Source organism: Cryptomeria japonica, chromosome 5, assembly GCF_030272615.1.
Source record: "Cryptomeria japonica chromosome 5, Sugi_1.0, whole genome shotgun sequence".
NCBI classification, from domain to species: Eukaryota; Viridiplantae; Streptophyta; class Pinopsida; order Cupressales; family Cupressaceae; genus Cryptomeria; species Cryptomeria japonica.
This window is the reverse complement of record NC_081409.1, coordinates 296,248,533-296,262,611: the sequence shown is the minus strand read 5'-3', so window position 1 is coordinate 296,262,611 and position 14,079 is coordinate 296,248,533. Positions and strand designations below refer to the sequence as shown.

The window sequence follows — 14,079 nt, the reverse complement described above, 5'->3', positions numbered from 1 at the left end:
ATAAGCTATCCATATTTCTTTTTTGGCCTCTTGTTTATCCAAATCAAATTCATTCCTGATCAAGTCATCTATAAAATTGAATTGATGAGGCAACTGGGTTCCTTTGATTCTTTTTCTAAACATTACATAAAAAACCCTCTGGGTCACTTTGCCTCTTTGTGCTGACTCTCAAGCAATAAGGAGAAAGAACATTTTAAAAATGGACCCATCCTCCTTTAAGAATTACAAACTATGGGACTATAGTACCCTATGCTCAAAAATTTGAAATTCACCAGAGAAGGCTACAACTTTGACTTACAGTTTTCACATCATGAACCCTAATTCTGTGCTTCAAAATCTTGTATCAATTTCGTTTAGCTCTTAAAACACTCTCTGATCTTGTTCGAATGCCTTTGGTAATTGGAAATGTGTAGAATTTGCTCTTTTAATACCCCTGTGTTGGCAAACCTACGTCCCATCCACCATTACTGCTCACATGAGTGATGAAATGACTCCAAATATTTTTGAAATGAGTTTGAATCTTCATCGTAGATTTGCCTCCATGCTGGCGAATCGAATAGTCTTCATTAGTCAATCTGACATTGACCTTTGTGCTGGCCCATATGACCCCACCTTCATCCAAAAAGAAAACCCACATCAATCTACCTTACAACTCATCCTTGTGGCCCCACATTCATCTCTGACCTCTCATCATTGGCACACGACATCATCGTACAATGCCGCAGTGGTTAATACCCTTGCACCTTTCGATCACGATATCGTGAGGACCGTCCAATCAAGACAATCTTTAATTTTTCTGCCTTGGCGACCATTTATCTTAGGTCACTAACGCTCGAGCACCATTTGGTCATCTTTTAAAACATCTTCGTCCATTTTCAGCACATGCAAAAAGATACACCCTTTAGTTGGCCGAGCTTTAACTTATTTCCGCTGACCTTTGACAAAATAAGATATTAAAAGACATTTTAACATTTGTTTCGACCACCCATTTTGTGACACATGACAACACCAAGATAGATGATAGCTCTTCATGATGTCAAGATGAATAGGATGGTCAACAAAAGTCTTTGTGACATTGCAGGGACACTTAGCAAAGAACACAAAACACTTGGTAGGAAAATGCAAAGGGGGCCTGACCTAGGAACAAAAACAACACCTTCAAGTTGTCATCTTTAAAAATGATTTCGATCGTAGGAGGTCTAAGTCACGAACCAACACTTAGGAGAAATTAAAGACTAAAAGGGACTAGGGTACATAATAAATAACTTAGGGACATAACATGGCCCCGCCAACGAATCAATGACCCAAAGTCATTTTAAAACCCAAAAAGTTAATGACTAAAATAAAACATGCTCAGGGTTTACAAACAAAATCTTGACTATTGAAAGAGAACCCTAAACCCTAAGACATAAAAGGGACAACAAAGATCCAAATTAGCCAGAGATAAACAAGTTTTTCTAGGCGACAATTTTTTTTCGCAGGACATATTTTGAGGTCCGATCAAATAGCTTAATGGTACCTTGTTCAATGAGTACTTTTTCAACTACCAACCCCTTTTGAATGACTTCTTTAAAAGTAGACAAACAATATTTTCTTAATTCATACCCAATATCCTTATTAATGTTTTGAGTGAACATTTCCACCATTTGTTTTTTATGGGATCTAAACTTCACTACTATAGAAATGAAGAAAATGACTCTCCATTTTTTTTGTTTGGTATTGTACAAGGTAGTCACTAAAACATCTATTTCAATATTGTATGAGAAGTGTTATGTGAAAGCTTCTTCTAGATCACTCCATCACTTGATTCTAGGCGGGAGTTGGGAAAATAATTCCATGGCTTGTCCACCTAAACTTTGTGGAAATAGTCTCATCAAGTATGTTTCTTCTCTTGCTACCTTAATGCAAGTGGTGAAAAATTCTCTTATATGTGCTTTAGGATCTCCTTTGCCTCTATACTTGTCAAATTTTGGTGTCATAAAATGTGGAGGAAAAGGAGGCATTGGTATATTTCTTTCAAATGGATAAGGACATATGTCTTTCATTGTGTACTCTTGCTTTGGTGCATCCATATCTGCCATTTGTTTTTGTCAATCCTTGATTTGTTGTTGCAAGTCATTCTTAGGTGGTGTGTTGTCTCTTTGAGTTAGTCCTATTCCTAAGCCACTGGGAGGAGGAGGAGGGATATAATGCATGTATGGATGATATTGGTCATAGATGTATTCATATGGAGGAGGAACATGATTGTAGCTAGCATATGGGCCACTCAGTATGGTATTATAATGAGAAGAGGCCTAGGTTGATTGTACATGTCATGACCATGGGGATAAGAGATATCATAAGAATGATCTTGAGTATTGACCCCAAAGCTGACACGGGGTCTCCTTGTGTTATGATTTTGAATGTTCCCTTGGGTATAATTATATGCATTGGTATGATATTGATGATTATCTTGTTGTTGAGAATGTATATTAGAATTTCTCCTCTGTGAAAGAGGGCGACCATGAGGTTGTTCATAAGAGTTTCTAGCAAATTGGTATGAGAATGAGTATTGGCGACTTTTGGCTTTTTAAATAAGGATGAAGGTGATTAAAGAATGAGACATTCTCTCCTATTACCACCATTATGTCCTCTAAGATTTATATTTTCTTGATTCACTTGATTTTGATCTTCCTCAAATTTGTGACACATCAAAATCATAAGGTAATCTTGTTCTACTTTTTGCCATGACTTGAAAGAAGTATTGATGGTCCCTTCTCATGATTTCCTCAACCATTCTATTGAACCTTAGATCAATTATAGTCTCTTCAATGTCTATAGAAGTAATGGATTCATTGTCATTGTCATTTTTGTTTTCATTTTTTGGTGGATTATTGCGATTCTCAAAGTTTTGTGGGTTGTAAAATTTATCTCCCTCGAATTCATAGGTACTCATGATGAGAGACCTTAGAGCTTCCTCAGATTTTATTTTAGACCTTTGTGAACGAGTTTCAACCATGACCAAACCATTGTCTTAAAATGAAAGATGGAAGAAAATGTGAAGACTATGGAAGATGAAGAAGGAATATGAGATGTAATGAGAATATAGAGTTGTCATGCAATGTCCAAAGTGTAAGTCCAAGATAAGTGTGAACTAAAGTAAGGTGTCTTCCAAAGAGATGATAGATATCTTGACGTGGTAAGTTGACCTTGACTAAAGAGAACCAAATGGGACCCTAAGATGATAGATTTGATGCGGGAACTACTTAGTGATATGTTATAATATGTTTGCAAGATAAGATGTGGACTAATAAACAACCATTTGACTCAATTTTGAAAGTATGTATGAGGACTCCAAATGGTGACTGAAATTAACTGAAAATGTATGACAAATCTGTGATAAAGTCTGGTTGACTAAAAATGAAGCACTAGGAAAAGTTTTTTTGATCTCAAAACAAAGATGCATCGTGAGTTCACAGACGCAGAAATAACCCACTTATATGCAATTTATCATTGCACAAATGTGATTTCCATTGTTAATGATGCAATTTTAAATCTTGAAACACAAACGTGACTCTACCCTACACAAACATGACTTCTTGGCATAAACACAGTTTAACCAAACACAAACACGGTTTCTGATGTCTTGATAATTTTCTCAAAATTTATCTTTTCAAATACACAATTTTAATAACTCAAACACAACAATATATTGCACAGGCGTCATTTTAGGATACAAACCCATTTTAACCAATTAATGCAATATTCTATGAGTTTTCAAAGAATCAAATATGTGATTATGCTTTGCATAGATGCAACTTTTGGACACAGACACAATTTAATCTGACACAGGTGCATTTTATGATGTTTTGTAATCTGTCCCAAATTTTTGCAATTGTTGAGCATGACCATATTTTAATGTTGAGTGTCTTGTGGCAAGAAAACACTACAAAAAATGAAGAAACAATGTTTGAAGGTTTTTTGGTCCAACTTTGATCATAATGTGTATGTCCAAAAGATTTTGATTGGTATAGCACAAATTGAAGATACTTGAAAACATGCACAACCTAGGCTAGAAAGAGGAACCATTCAATGGGGCCCCCGTGACATAGAAAGACCTTAAAAAAGAAGACAACTAGATATTCTGGTAGTATTGGCTCCCCCACCATGGGACTTACTTCTCGGGTATACCAGATTCTCTTACCTTAAAGATATAAAGATAATCAAGGAAATCCTATCTCATCTTGAGTGGGTACATGAGGGGTATCTATGGGGTACGATCCACACACCCTAAACCATCAAATGTAGGTATTTTTGGCCTCTAAAACAAAAGATGTCTAGTGGGGGAAATTCAATGGTCCTTGGTGTCTAGCCATGTGACAATGGCTCATTTAAGAACCCATTCCCAATCCTCAAGAGGATTTTTACGTATCTCACACAAGTGTGGATATTGAGGAAAAACCGTCAGTGTAGATACATGTCACTAAGTCATCGTGACTTTCGCCTAATGTATTAATTTATATAGTGGGTTGAAGAAGTATCATTTGGGTTGTTCCCTCTCACTTGGCCTTATGGGCTACTTGAGAGGTAGGCCCTTCTACCTAAACAAATAAAGTGATAACAATTTATCTTACATCCAAGGTCTAATGGAAGGCAAGGGGAGATGATACTTTTGTTATCACTTTAGGGTTAAACATAAAGTGTGCCAAAGACACAAGACATTTAAAACAAGTTCTTTAACCCCAAAATGAAAATGATGTTTTCCTTAATTAAACTAAGAATTAAAATGCCAAGACACACACTAAGATTAACCCTACAATAAAATGATTAGTAGTTTTGAATAATTACCTGCACCTACAAGCACACTTATTAGGTCAATTTTAGAAAATCCAAATCGAAATGTGAAAAGGGCCTTTGATAATACGGTTTTTTGCTTTTGAACAGTTGCACCACTTCATTAGTCCAAGCAAGGGGTTATGACAAAATCAAATTTTAAAAATGAAACCCTAAATACCAAAGAAATGAAAATAATAAATGCAAAAACACAGATGCAAATATACCAAATGCAAATGTGAATGTGGTAACACAAACACAATTTAAATGAAATATAAAAACCTGCAAACCTGTAAAACCCCAAAAAAATAGAAACACAAAAAACATAACAAAAACACGATTAACTATGTCAGAAAAATGATTATCGAGAACTCAAACGTGAAAATAGGCAACCCGAACGCTAAAACAAGAAATACAACTGTATAAATGCGATAAGATAAGATGGACGCAGAAATATCAAGTGCAAACGTAGAAATAAGGTACACAGATGCGATTCTAGTGAACTTGCAAAACAGTGAATTAAAGAAAAACACAAATGCAAAAGGATGATCCGTAAACATGATTTTGCTTGTAATCGTCGTTGATCCAACCTGCAACTTGGTAAAAAAAAGACTAAAACTGCAAAAAGATGTTAGAAACAAAGGGACAAGGGTCCCACCAAGGTGTGCCAAAATGTATACGGTTAAAAATAATGATGACAGACTATTGCAAAACCACAAAAGATCCAACCACAACAAGCCCTAGTTCTACAATAAAGCATTAACCATACACCAATGAAGAAACCTAAGAACATGCAAATCAACCAAAAACATAAAGATTATACCATTCACATGCCAAGTAGGGTTTGATCTCCATTGTCTCCTATCTCCATTGATCTTGTTTGATATATTTTCTCTCCGATTTTGTACGTGCACAAGAGCTCAACAAAGAACGGATTGTGGTTGTGAAGTAGCTTGATCGCAAGATTGTAAAAGTACTTAGATGCATTAGTTAGCTAGGATTGTGAAAAGAAGAGAGTATCCTCTTATATAGAAGACACTTTAGAAAATAGAGGGATATGATTAAAGAGGTGAAAGGATAAATGGTCGGCTAGGTAGGAAAAATAATAAATAATGAAGGGGGTAAGAAAGATAATTAAGAGATAAATGACACATGTCATGGAGGGAAAAAGCTAATGAATTAATTAAATAAATAAAGATTTATTTAATTAATAGAGGAAGTGGGACCAATTAAATAAATAAAATATTTACTTAATTTAGGGAAAGGATTATTTAAATAAATAAAAATATTTATCTAAATAGGGAAAGGCTAGAACAGGATAAGTGAATTAATTTAATAAATAAAAATCTATTTAATTAATAGAAGGCTTAGGATAAAATAATTAAATAAATAAAAATATTTATTTAATTAAGACATGACAATTTTAGGTGTCTACAATTGTGACTTCTTTTTCTCTAGGAATGAAACTTTTCAATATGCATTAGGGTAGAGGGCCCTATAGTGGAGCACCCTAACTTTGCACGTGCCAAAATCAAGCTTTTTGAATTTTGTATAGTTGCTTACTTGTCAAGTCCCCTATTTAAAACAAATTGGTTTCAAGTTCGTATTGTCAAATATAATGCCCCATCATATACCTTTTTAGCTAAGGTGACCAAAGTGGTCACAAAAAGAAGTGAGTCATAGTTGTGCACTAAGTCATGTTTATAGGTGTGCTCATAAGTCATGACATAATTGATTGCTTTTTCAAATTTAGTGGAATCATTTTGAGGATAAGTATTGACATGACACTTGTTGTGCTCCACTAATAGATTAATTATATCCAACTATTGAACTCTACTCCACTATAAAACCCTCACCACTATAGAGCCCTCCCCACTATATAGAAATTCATTGGGCCAATGAGATTTCTCACAATGTACTATTTCTTTCTCAAACGGCAACTCAAAAAGCTACTTTATTTAATTAGTCTGACAAAAGAGAGAAACGTAAAGTTGATAATACAAACAAGAATAATGGTAAAGCAGAAAGTTTGAAGCTTTTCTCCACTCTAAATGGATCAAACTACTTTAAAAATTGATTTTCAACGCTTGAGCCTAGTTCCAAAAATCATTTCGTCTCCTTTTGTCAATTAGGCCATATGCTCGAGCACCATAAAACTATTACAACATATTAATCCCAGAGCCTATATATAAATCGTCTCTCACAGGAAAGTTCAAACAATTTGTGAGTTTTAGTTACATTTTTAGTTGACCAGAGATATGGATGCCATGTTTTCTTACCTTCTCTTTCTTGTAACCATTCTCTCTTTATTTGCAGGTCAGTCTGACAAATTATCAGTTCAAACTTCCCTCATTCTGTATACTCCTATGGTTTTAATATAAATTGATTGATTTGCAGGGAGGGGCATTGCAGACAAGGCTCAGGCATTCTTCGTGTTTGGAGACTCTTATGCCGACACGGGAAATGGCAATCCATACAATCAAAGCGTAAACCAGTCATGGAGACGACCATACGGTTTCACCTGGCCTGGTTATCCTGCAGGCAGATTTTCTTCTGGAAAAATTCAGACAGACTTTTGGGGTAAACCTTTTTTCATTCACAAATGAAAATATAAAGTTTTAAACAATACGTTTTAGATATCTTGAATACATCTATGTCAATTTAAATTTTTTTTCTAGATTAATTCTTTTGACTTTTAAATGATTATAAGAATTTTTGTTAACATACTTACATTATTATACATTATACTGTATGTGATACTGACATACTCACATTATTATACTCTACCTTTACTAACATACCCTTGACCGTTTGAAATGTAATATGTGCAGGGGATATTTTAGGGCTTCCCTCTCCCATAGCTTATGAGCTGCGCAGAAGTCATGACTGTAATACAAATGCAAATAAGATTAGACAAGGAGTGAATTTCGCAGTGGGTGGCAGTGGAATATTTGAATCCCTTGGTTTCCCAACACTAGCACAACAGGTGGAACAGTTTAAGGGGTTGATTCGAGAAAGTCTTGTTGTTTTCGGTTTTAGAAAACTGTGCCGATCTGTAGTGCTTATATCCGTCAGTGGAAACGACTACATTGCATACATTTCTAGCAGAAACGGCTCCACTGAGGTATTTCAAAATCTGATGCGTTTTTTCTCTTGCAAAAATTTGAGATCTAAGTTTCTTAATTTGTGAATTTTTATTACAGGGACTGATCGATCTGGTGGAGCCTGTGGTTAATGGGATAATCGATGGTGTGGAAGAATTGTATGAAGTCGGGCTTAGGAATTTTGCAGTGAGTAATATTGGTCGTTTTGGATGCGAGCCTCAGATCGGCAAGACATCCTGCAGTTCCAACTTCGATGACCTTTTGGCCCTTCATACCAGATTACTGAGGGAGGGAGTACAAATCCTCAGATCGAATCACAAGCATTTGTCTATCATAATTACAGACTTGGTGTCTGCAACTAATTATGTTTTCTCCAATCCTCAACAATTTGGTACTTCAAAATCTGCGGCTTTCTTGTTTCTGATTAATCTTCTAAATCTGTAACTTCTCTAACAATACTCTTTTACTTTTGTTATTGTAATTGTGTGACAGGTTTTGTGGATTTGTTCGTTCCTTGCTGTGCTCAGAAAGGCGGGACTAATCTGTGTGCAGAGGTGGACCAAGTAGGAAAGCCTTTATATGAAGTGTGTTCTAACGTAGATAGAAAGTTCTTCTGGGATTTTGTCCATCCAACACAACGAGGATGGAAAACGATACTGTCGCTTTACAGTAATGGAGCAAAAGTGGAAAATATAACAATCAGTTTTATAGATGGGGCACCAAATCTTATTGAATGGCTACACTCGTTGCTTATAATATCTAAATAAACTTTTGTGGGCATTTCTTGATCTTCTGAATGAAGATAATGCCGGTCTACAAGTACTTGATTAAAATAAAAAGTGAAGCAGAAACTATATATATTTTGAGTTTGTTTTGTTATTTTTTTTTTAAAACTCAAAATTTAATCAGTTAAACAAAAACAATGGAGAAATTATGGGGCAGCTTAAATTACATATATTAAGCTTTGACTTTTAAGTTTAAAAGTATTAAAAGCTCAGAATTGACTGATATTTTCTAAACTTAATATATTATTTAATATGTATAATTTAAGGACAAACAAAAATTTATTACGGTGAATCATTCTGTACATATTAACATAATTTAAGTCCCAATTATCTGGATACAATTTTTCACCAATATAAAGATCATTTTAAATTAGCATAAGAAAGGAATTGTTATTTAACCGTATGAAGGAATTTCGAACATATTTAAGAATTATTGTGCATATTTAAGAAGGCTTTTCGTATTATTGATGAATGAATGTCTATATTAGTATTTAAGGCCTTTAAAACATATGTTTATATTACTTATCAGAATTTTATAAACATGATCATGAGTCGAGTAGCTTTCGTGATAAGCATTTCCTAGTTGAATATTGATTTTCAAATTATAATTGAGTAATTTTTTATTATTGGAAATTAAAAATTGTCATAATATTTTAATGTCATTAAAAATATTAAGTTTTTAATATGTAATGATTTTTTTTTAAAATAACAATTGAAAGGAAAATATAAGTTTTTAAGAAATTATTCAAATCATAGATAGATAGAGAGACAAATAGATATTAGATAGATAGAAAGACAAAGAGATAGATAGATATAAGACATATAGACAGATAGAGAAGTAGAGAGATAGATAGATAGAGCTGGATGAATACTATGATTATTAAATAATTTAAAAAATAAATAAGGAGAAGTGGGATATTTGATTTTTAGGATTATAATGAAAATAAATTTGATGTCATGTAGAATTAAGTTATTTAGATACAAAAGTAAATATTCATGAATAGTTAATTATCTAGAATTATGAGCAAAGCTAAAAAATTTAATAGGTCAATTTTGTGGCTCTAGGTCGATCACATGTTGCATAGATCAAGTCTATAAGTCTTACTTCTTATTTAGCATAACTTGTAGACTTATGCGATCCAATTCATTGTGATTAATTCTCTTTATTGAACTATGAAGACTAGCAATATTTATAAACGCATTAGGGAGAATGTTTAGTTTTGAAAGTTTATGTTCTCCTAAGCCAATCTTCTTTAGTGACTAGCTTTATGCCCTTAAACTTGTTAGTATATGGAAAGTAAGCATGCAAGTGATCTAGAATGAAAATTATGCTACAAGTACTATTATTAGTACTACAAGTCAAACTGTTCCTAGTGAATTCTCCTCAATCCTCTAGGATTTTGAATGATTAGTATATGGTCTCTTAATATTAAAATGAATGTCTTTAAATTATCAAATATAATGAATCATTGTAATTTTTTTTACCAAGTTGGCTCACAATTACTATCATGAGGAAAGCATAATAGTTGACCTTTTTAATTTAATGACTCAAATCTCAGGTCAAGTCAACTATTATAGTCAACTAGCTTATGAAAATGACCTCAAACATGTGAAAGTATATTTCAAGGCAAATGATTATCAAGCCTAGTAACAATGTGTATGTGTAAGAATTAGTGGATATAAAGTAAAAATAAGCTCAAATGTGTACGAATGTGGTAGTTAAAAGAAATGAATTTAGAATAATAGTTGAAATAAAAAATAATGTTCATCTCATTGTCTAACTACAAACCTTAAATAAGGTGTTAGTTTTCATTTGATCATTCTTGTTAAAAATGTAGGTGCTCAAACAAATGCGTAAGCTCTTTAGCATCATGTCAACAATTTCATACATATTTAAAATTATTATTTTTGGTAGAATTTTAGAGATTCAAATGTTAATAAGAGGTAGATGAACTGTAAAAAGAATAGTATACTTTTATAGTTTCAGGATGAAAATATGAATGGTTAAGATTAATTCAAGATCAATCTTGATAACTAAAAATTAATATAGAGAACTAAATTAATTAACTAGTTGACTTAATTGATTGATAAGTCAACTAACTTAATTGAATATTGAATTCCCTCGATTGATTAGTCATCTGATTCAACCTATTAGTTAAGTAGTTTAGTTGACTAGGCAACCAATTTGATTAGTTACCTAATTTTAATTGAAATTAAATGTGGGCGAGTATAATATATTTTATTTATTAATATTAATACATTATGCATGTGTAAGACCCCACATTATTAAGAATTAATGTAACCTCAAATGCTAAACACATCTAAGATAACTAGATTTGAATAAATGGCTATGTGATTATTCAATTGGTTAAAATTCTTTTGTGTAAAATGCAACTTAATCTAGGATGATAATTGAACAATCTTTAAGAATGATTAGTATAAGGAGATTTATAGCTCTTGCATTTTGATTTAAAATTTTATTTAAGGATGAACTCACAATACTGGTTCCCACTTTTTGACTAACTTTGACACTTATATGAATATTTTGAAAAAAACCTTCACTTTCCGACACCTATAACTTTTAAACCGTTAAGAATTTGAAGATGATATAAACTAGTGATTTTTAACATCTTGTTTGTAGATTCTAAATATATTTTTTTCAAATTTGTTTGAATAAAATTTTATTGATTTTTCCATCTCCCTCAAAAAGTAGTTTTCTACAGCAAACAACATTTTTTAAGAGTGATTTGTATCCTGAAACGCATAATTTTTTTTTATAAATGATAAAAAATTAATTCTTTTGAATTTTGGTTTGTAACATCAATACCCAGGGCATACAGTTGGTTTGATAGTGATATGTTGAATATTTTTCATTTTATTAAGTTTTGAAGTTCAACTAATTATGATTTAGATATAGGTGTACGTTTGAACACATAACTTGTTCTATATTTATCAAAATTCAATTTTATTTATTTTTGTTAGAAAGAAAACATCAATACTTGGTGCATAGATATTTTTCAGAATTTTTTTGAATTAGTTTACTATTTTTCTCAGTGCATTGAACAAAGTAGTTCATGTTCGGTGAAAAACCTACATTCATAAGAAATAAAATAAAAATATATTAATTGTTATACTATTTGGAAATCTTATAATAAGGACTAAATAATTTTTAAAAAAAACTTTTAAATGAATTAATTTGACCCCCCAAAAGCTAATGTAAAATTGGTTTTTTATCAGCATTTGATAGATGCAAAGGAGACTCCATTGCAAGTATGATTTAGAAGTAGAGAGGTTCTATGCAAGAAATTTTGATCTAAGAGCCTTTAATTTATCTCTTCAATTAATTACCTAAAATGGGACCTCTTAAAGCTTAAATCATTATATTTTTTTAAAAATGTATGATTTCAGTAAAAATCAAGACGTACCAAAAAGTGGAAACCAGCTTTGTGAGTTCACCCTTAAATAGTTATCAATTAATAAGGTGTATGCATGTAAGAATTTTTTGATATGATCATAATTACTAGATGGAATTGGTGTGTCAAACAAATGGTTCAGAAGAATATGAGAATTCATGTAACAACTAGCATGATTTATTATAGTGATCTAATTCTACTTATAGTTGCATTGTATATGAGAGGAAGTGTATAAAAGGAATAATCAAGAGACATGAAGACCAAACCAAATACTTCTTTAGGAAGTTATAAGTCTAGTCCTATCTATGGAATGATAATATTATTATTAAGATGATTGTGCTTGGGTCTTAGTAATGTGGATCTACTTTAAATATATTTTAGAGGGTAGTTGATTGTAAGGAAGGTGATATAAGTTAGGTTAGGGTATGGGGAGCCCAAGTAAAGTTAAAAATCATATGGATCATTTTATGGGTCTGTAAATGGTGTTGTTTGGTCAATTTTATTGATCCATTTGAAAAAATACGTCCTATTGATTATTGTTTTGACACACTCATCAACAATCGAGTAGTCAATGTGAACACTCACCACCTCTCCTGAAAAAGAAATAAGTTTTGGGGAACTGATCACTCCAAGGTCTCTATAGTCAGGTCTCGATGGTGATGGGAAGATCAATGGTTGATGTGGTTGTACCTGTTAAGGGGCCTGCTGGTTGAAACTAAATCCCAATAATTTTTAATAACTTAAATTCTTTTTTTGTATTTTATGATTTAAGATTCTTCTGGAAATAAATTGCAAGAGATAGGGAAACAAGAAAACTACATTGAAATCAATTTAATAACAACTTAATGAACTACTTAATTAGTACCCTACAATCCAAAAAAATCAAATATTATCCAAATCAACATTCAATAACACACCTCCTATAAAAATGCAAAGTCAACAACCTCATAGATTCATGGAAAGAATATCACCACACTATTGTATTTACCAGTAATTCTCATACACCACTTGTGTGCACAGTATGATTCATAAAGCAATAAACAGAAGATCAGAACAAGTTGTTGATTTGAAACAATAGACATTATCAGATTACAAAGAACAAACTCATAGAACACATGCATAGATCAGGCAATCTATAAGCTACTTCTTGTATTAATTTCCAAGAATGTGTCACAAAAATAACTCAATTTCATAACAATCTACAAAAATAATCAAAAATTTCTCAATGGGCCTCAAATCATCAATTTGTGGACCCTTACAAATGAATCAAACTCCTCAATTTATAGAGTTTTCTTCCCTACTTTCTAGGAAATAAACCTAATCTAAATTAAGAACTCAAAAGCTAGGAGTCGCAATTGACTTGCAAGTCTCTGCCTCTATACTCTAGTTAACTACTACAAAATGGAGGCTAGGTGAGCTCTACGAAGATCATGGTGCGTGAGCTAGGCTTTCATAGTCATGCAAAATTTTGCTCAAAACTGAAACATGAGTTGGAGGCATAGTTGAAGTCCCAGTGGGGTGATCATGCAAAAGCTCCTTTTAAAAGTGATGCTATCATTAGAAACTACACGTTTATATTTCACTTCTTTTTATAGGATTTATAATTATTGATGACACATGCAACCACCTCAGCAGGAGGATCAATAACATGCTTGATTTTGAATTTGTACTTTTCAAAATTTCCTCCACATTCTTTCTTTCACTTTCTAACTCCTCTATTGTCTCCGCGACCTGTTGGCACTGGGCTATCAAATATGTATATCTGTCCATCAATTCAACTTAAACTAAGCTGAAGGTACAAAATACTGGGCTTCATATGCATCCGACTAGAAAAGTACCTGATCTTCCTCCATAGCTCCCTCATTGGTTATTCCAAACCCAAAAACTCCTAGTAATTGTCCTACAAAATTCTCATACTTTTCCACTATCTTGAGGAGGGGAGATCGAATATCAGTTATATCCTTC

General features: G+C 32.6%; 1 protein-coding gene across 1 annotated transcript; it reads left to right on the top strand.

The window, feature by feature from the left end:
* The first annotated feature begins 7,017 nt into the window (after positions 1-7,017).
* LOC131045813 (GDSL esterase/lipase At5g03610) lies at positions 7,018-8,699 on the top strand. The gene is made up of 5 exons (XM_057979469.2): positions 7,018-7,128; positions 7,210-7,392; positions 7,644-7,936; positions 8,016-8,307; positions 8,409-8,699. Exons 1-5 carry the CDS (start codon positions 7,071-7,073, stop codon positions 8,681-8,683), a joined length of 1,101 nt encoding a protein of 366 aa, XP_057835452.2. The 5' UTR covers positions 7,018-7,070; the 3' UTR covers positions 8,684-8,699.
* Positions 8,700-14,079: the final 5,380 nt, after the last annotated feature.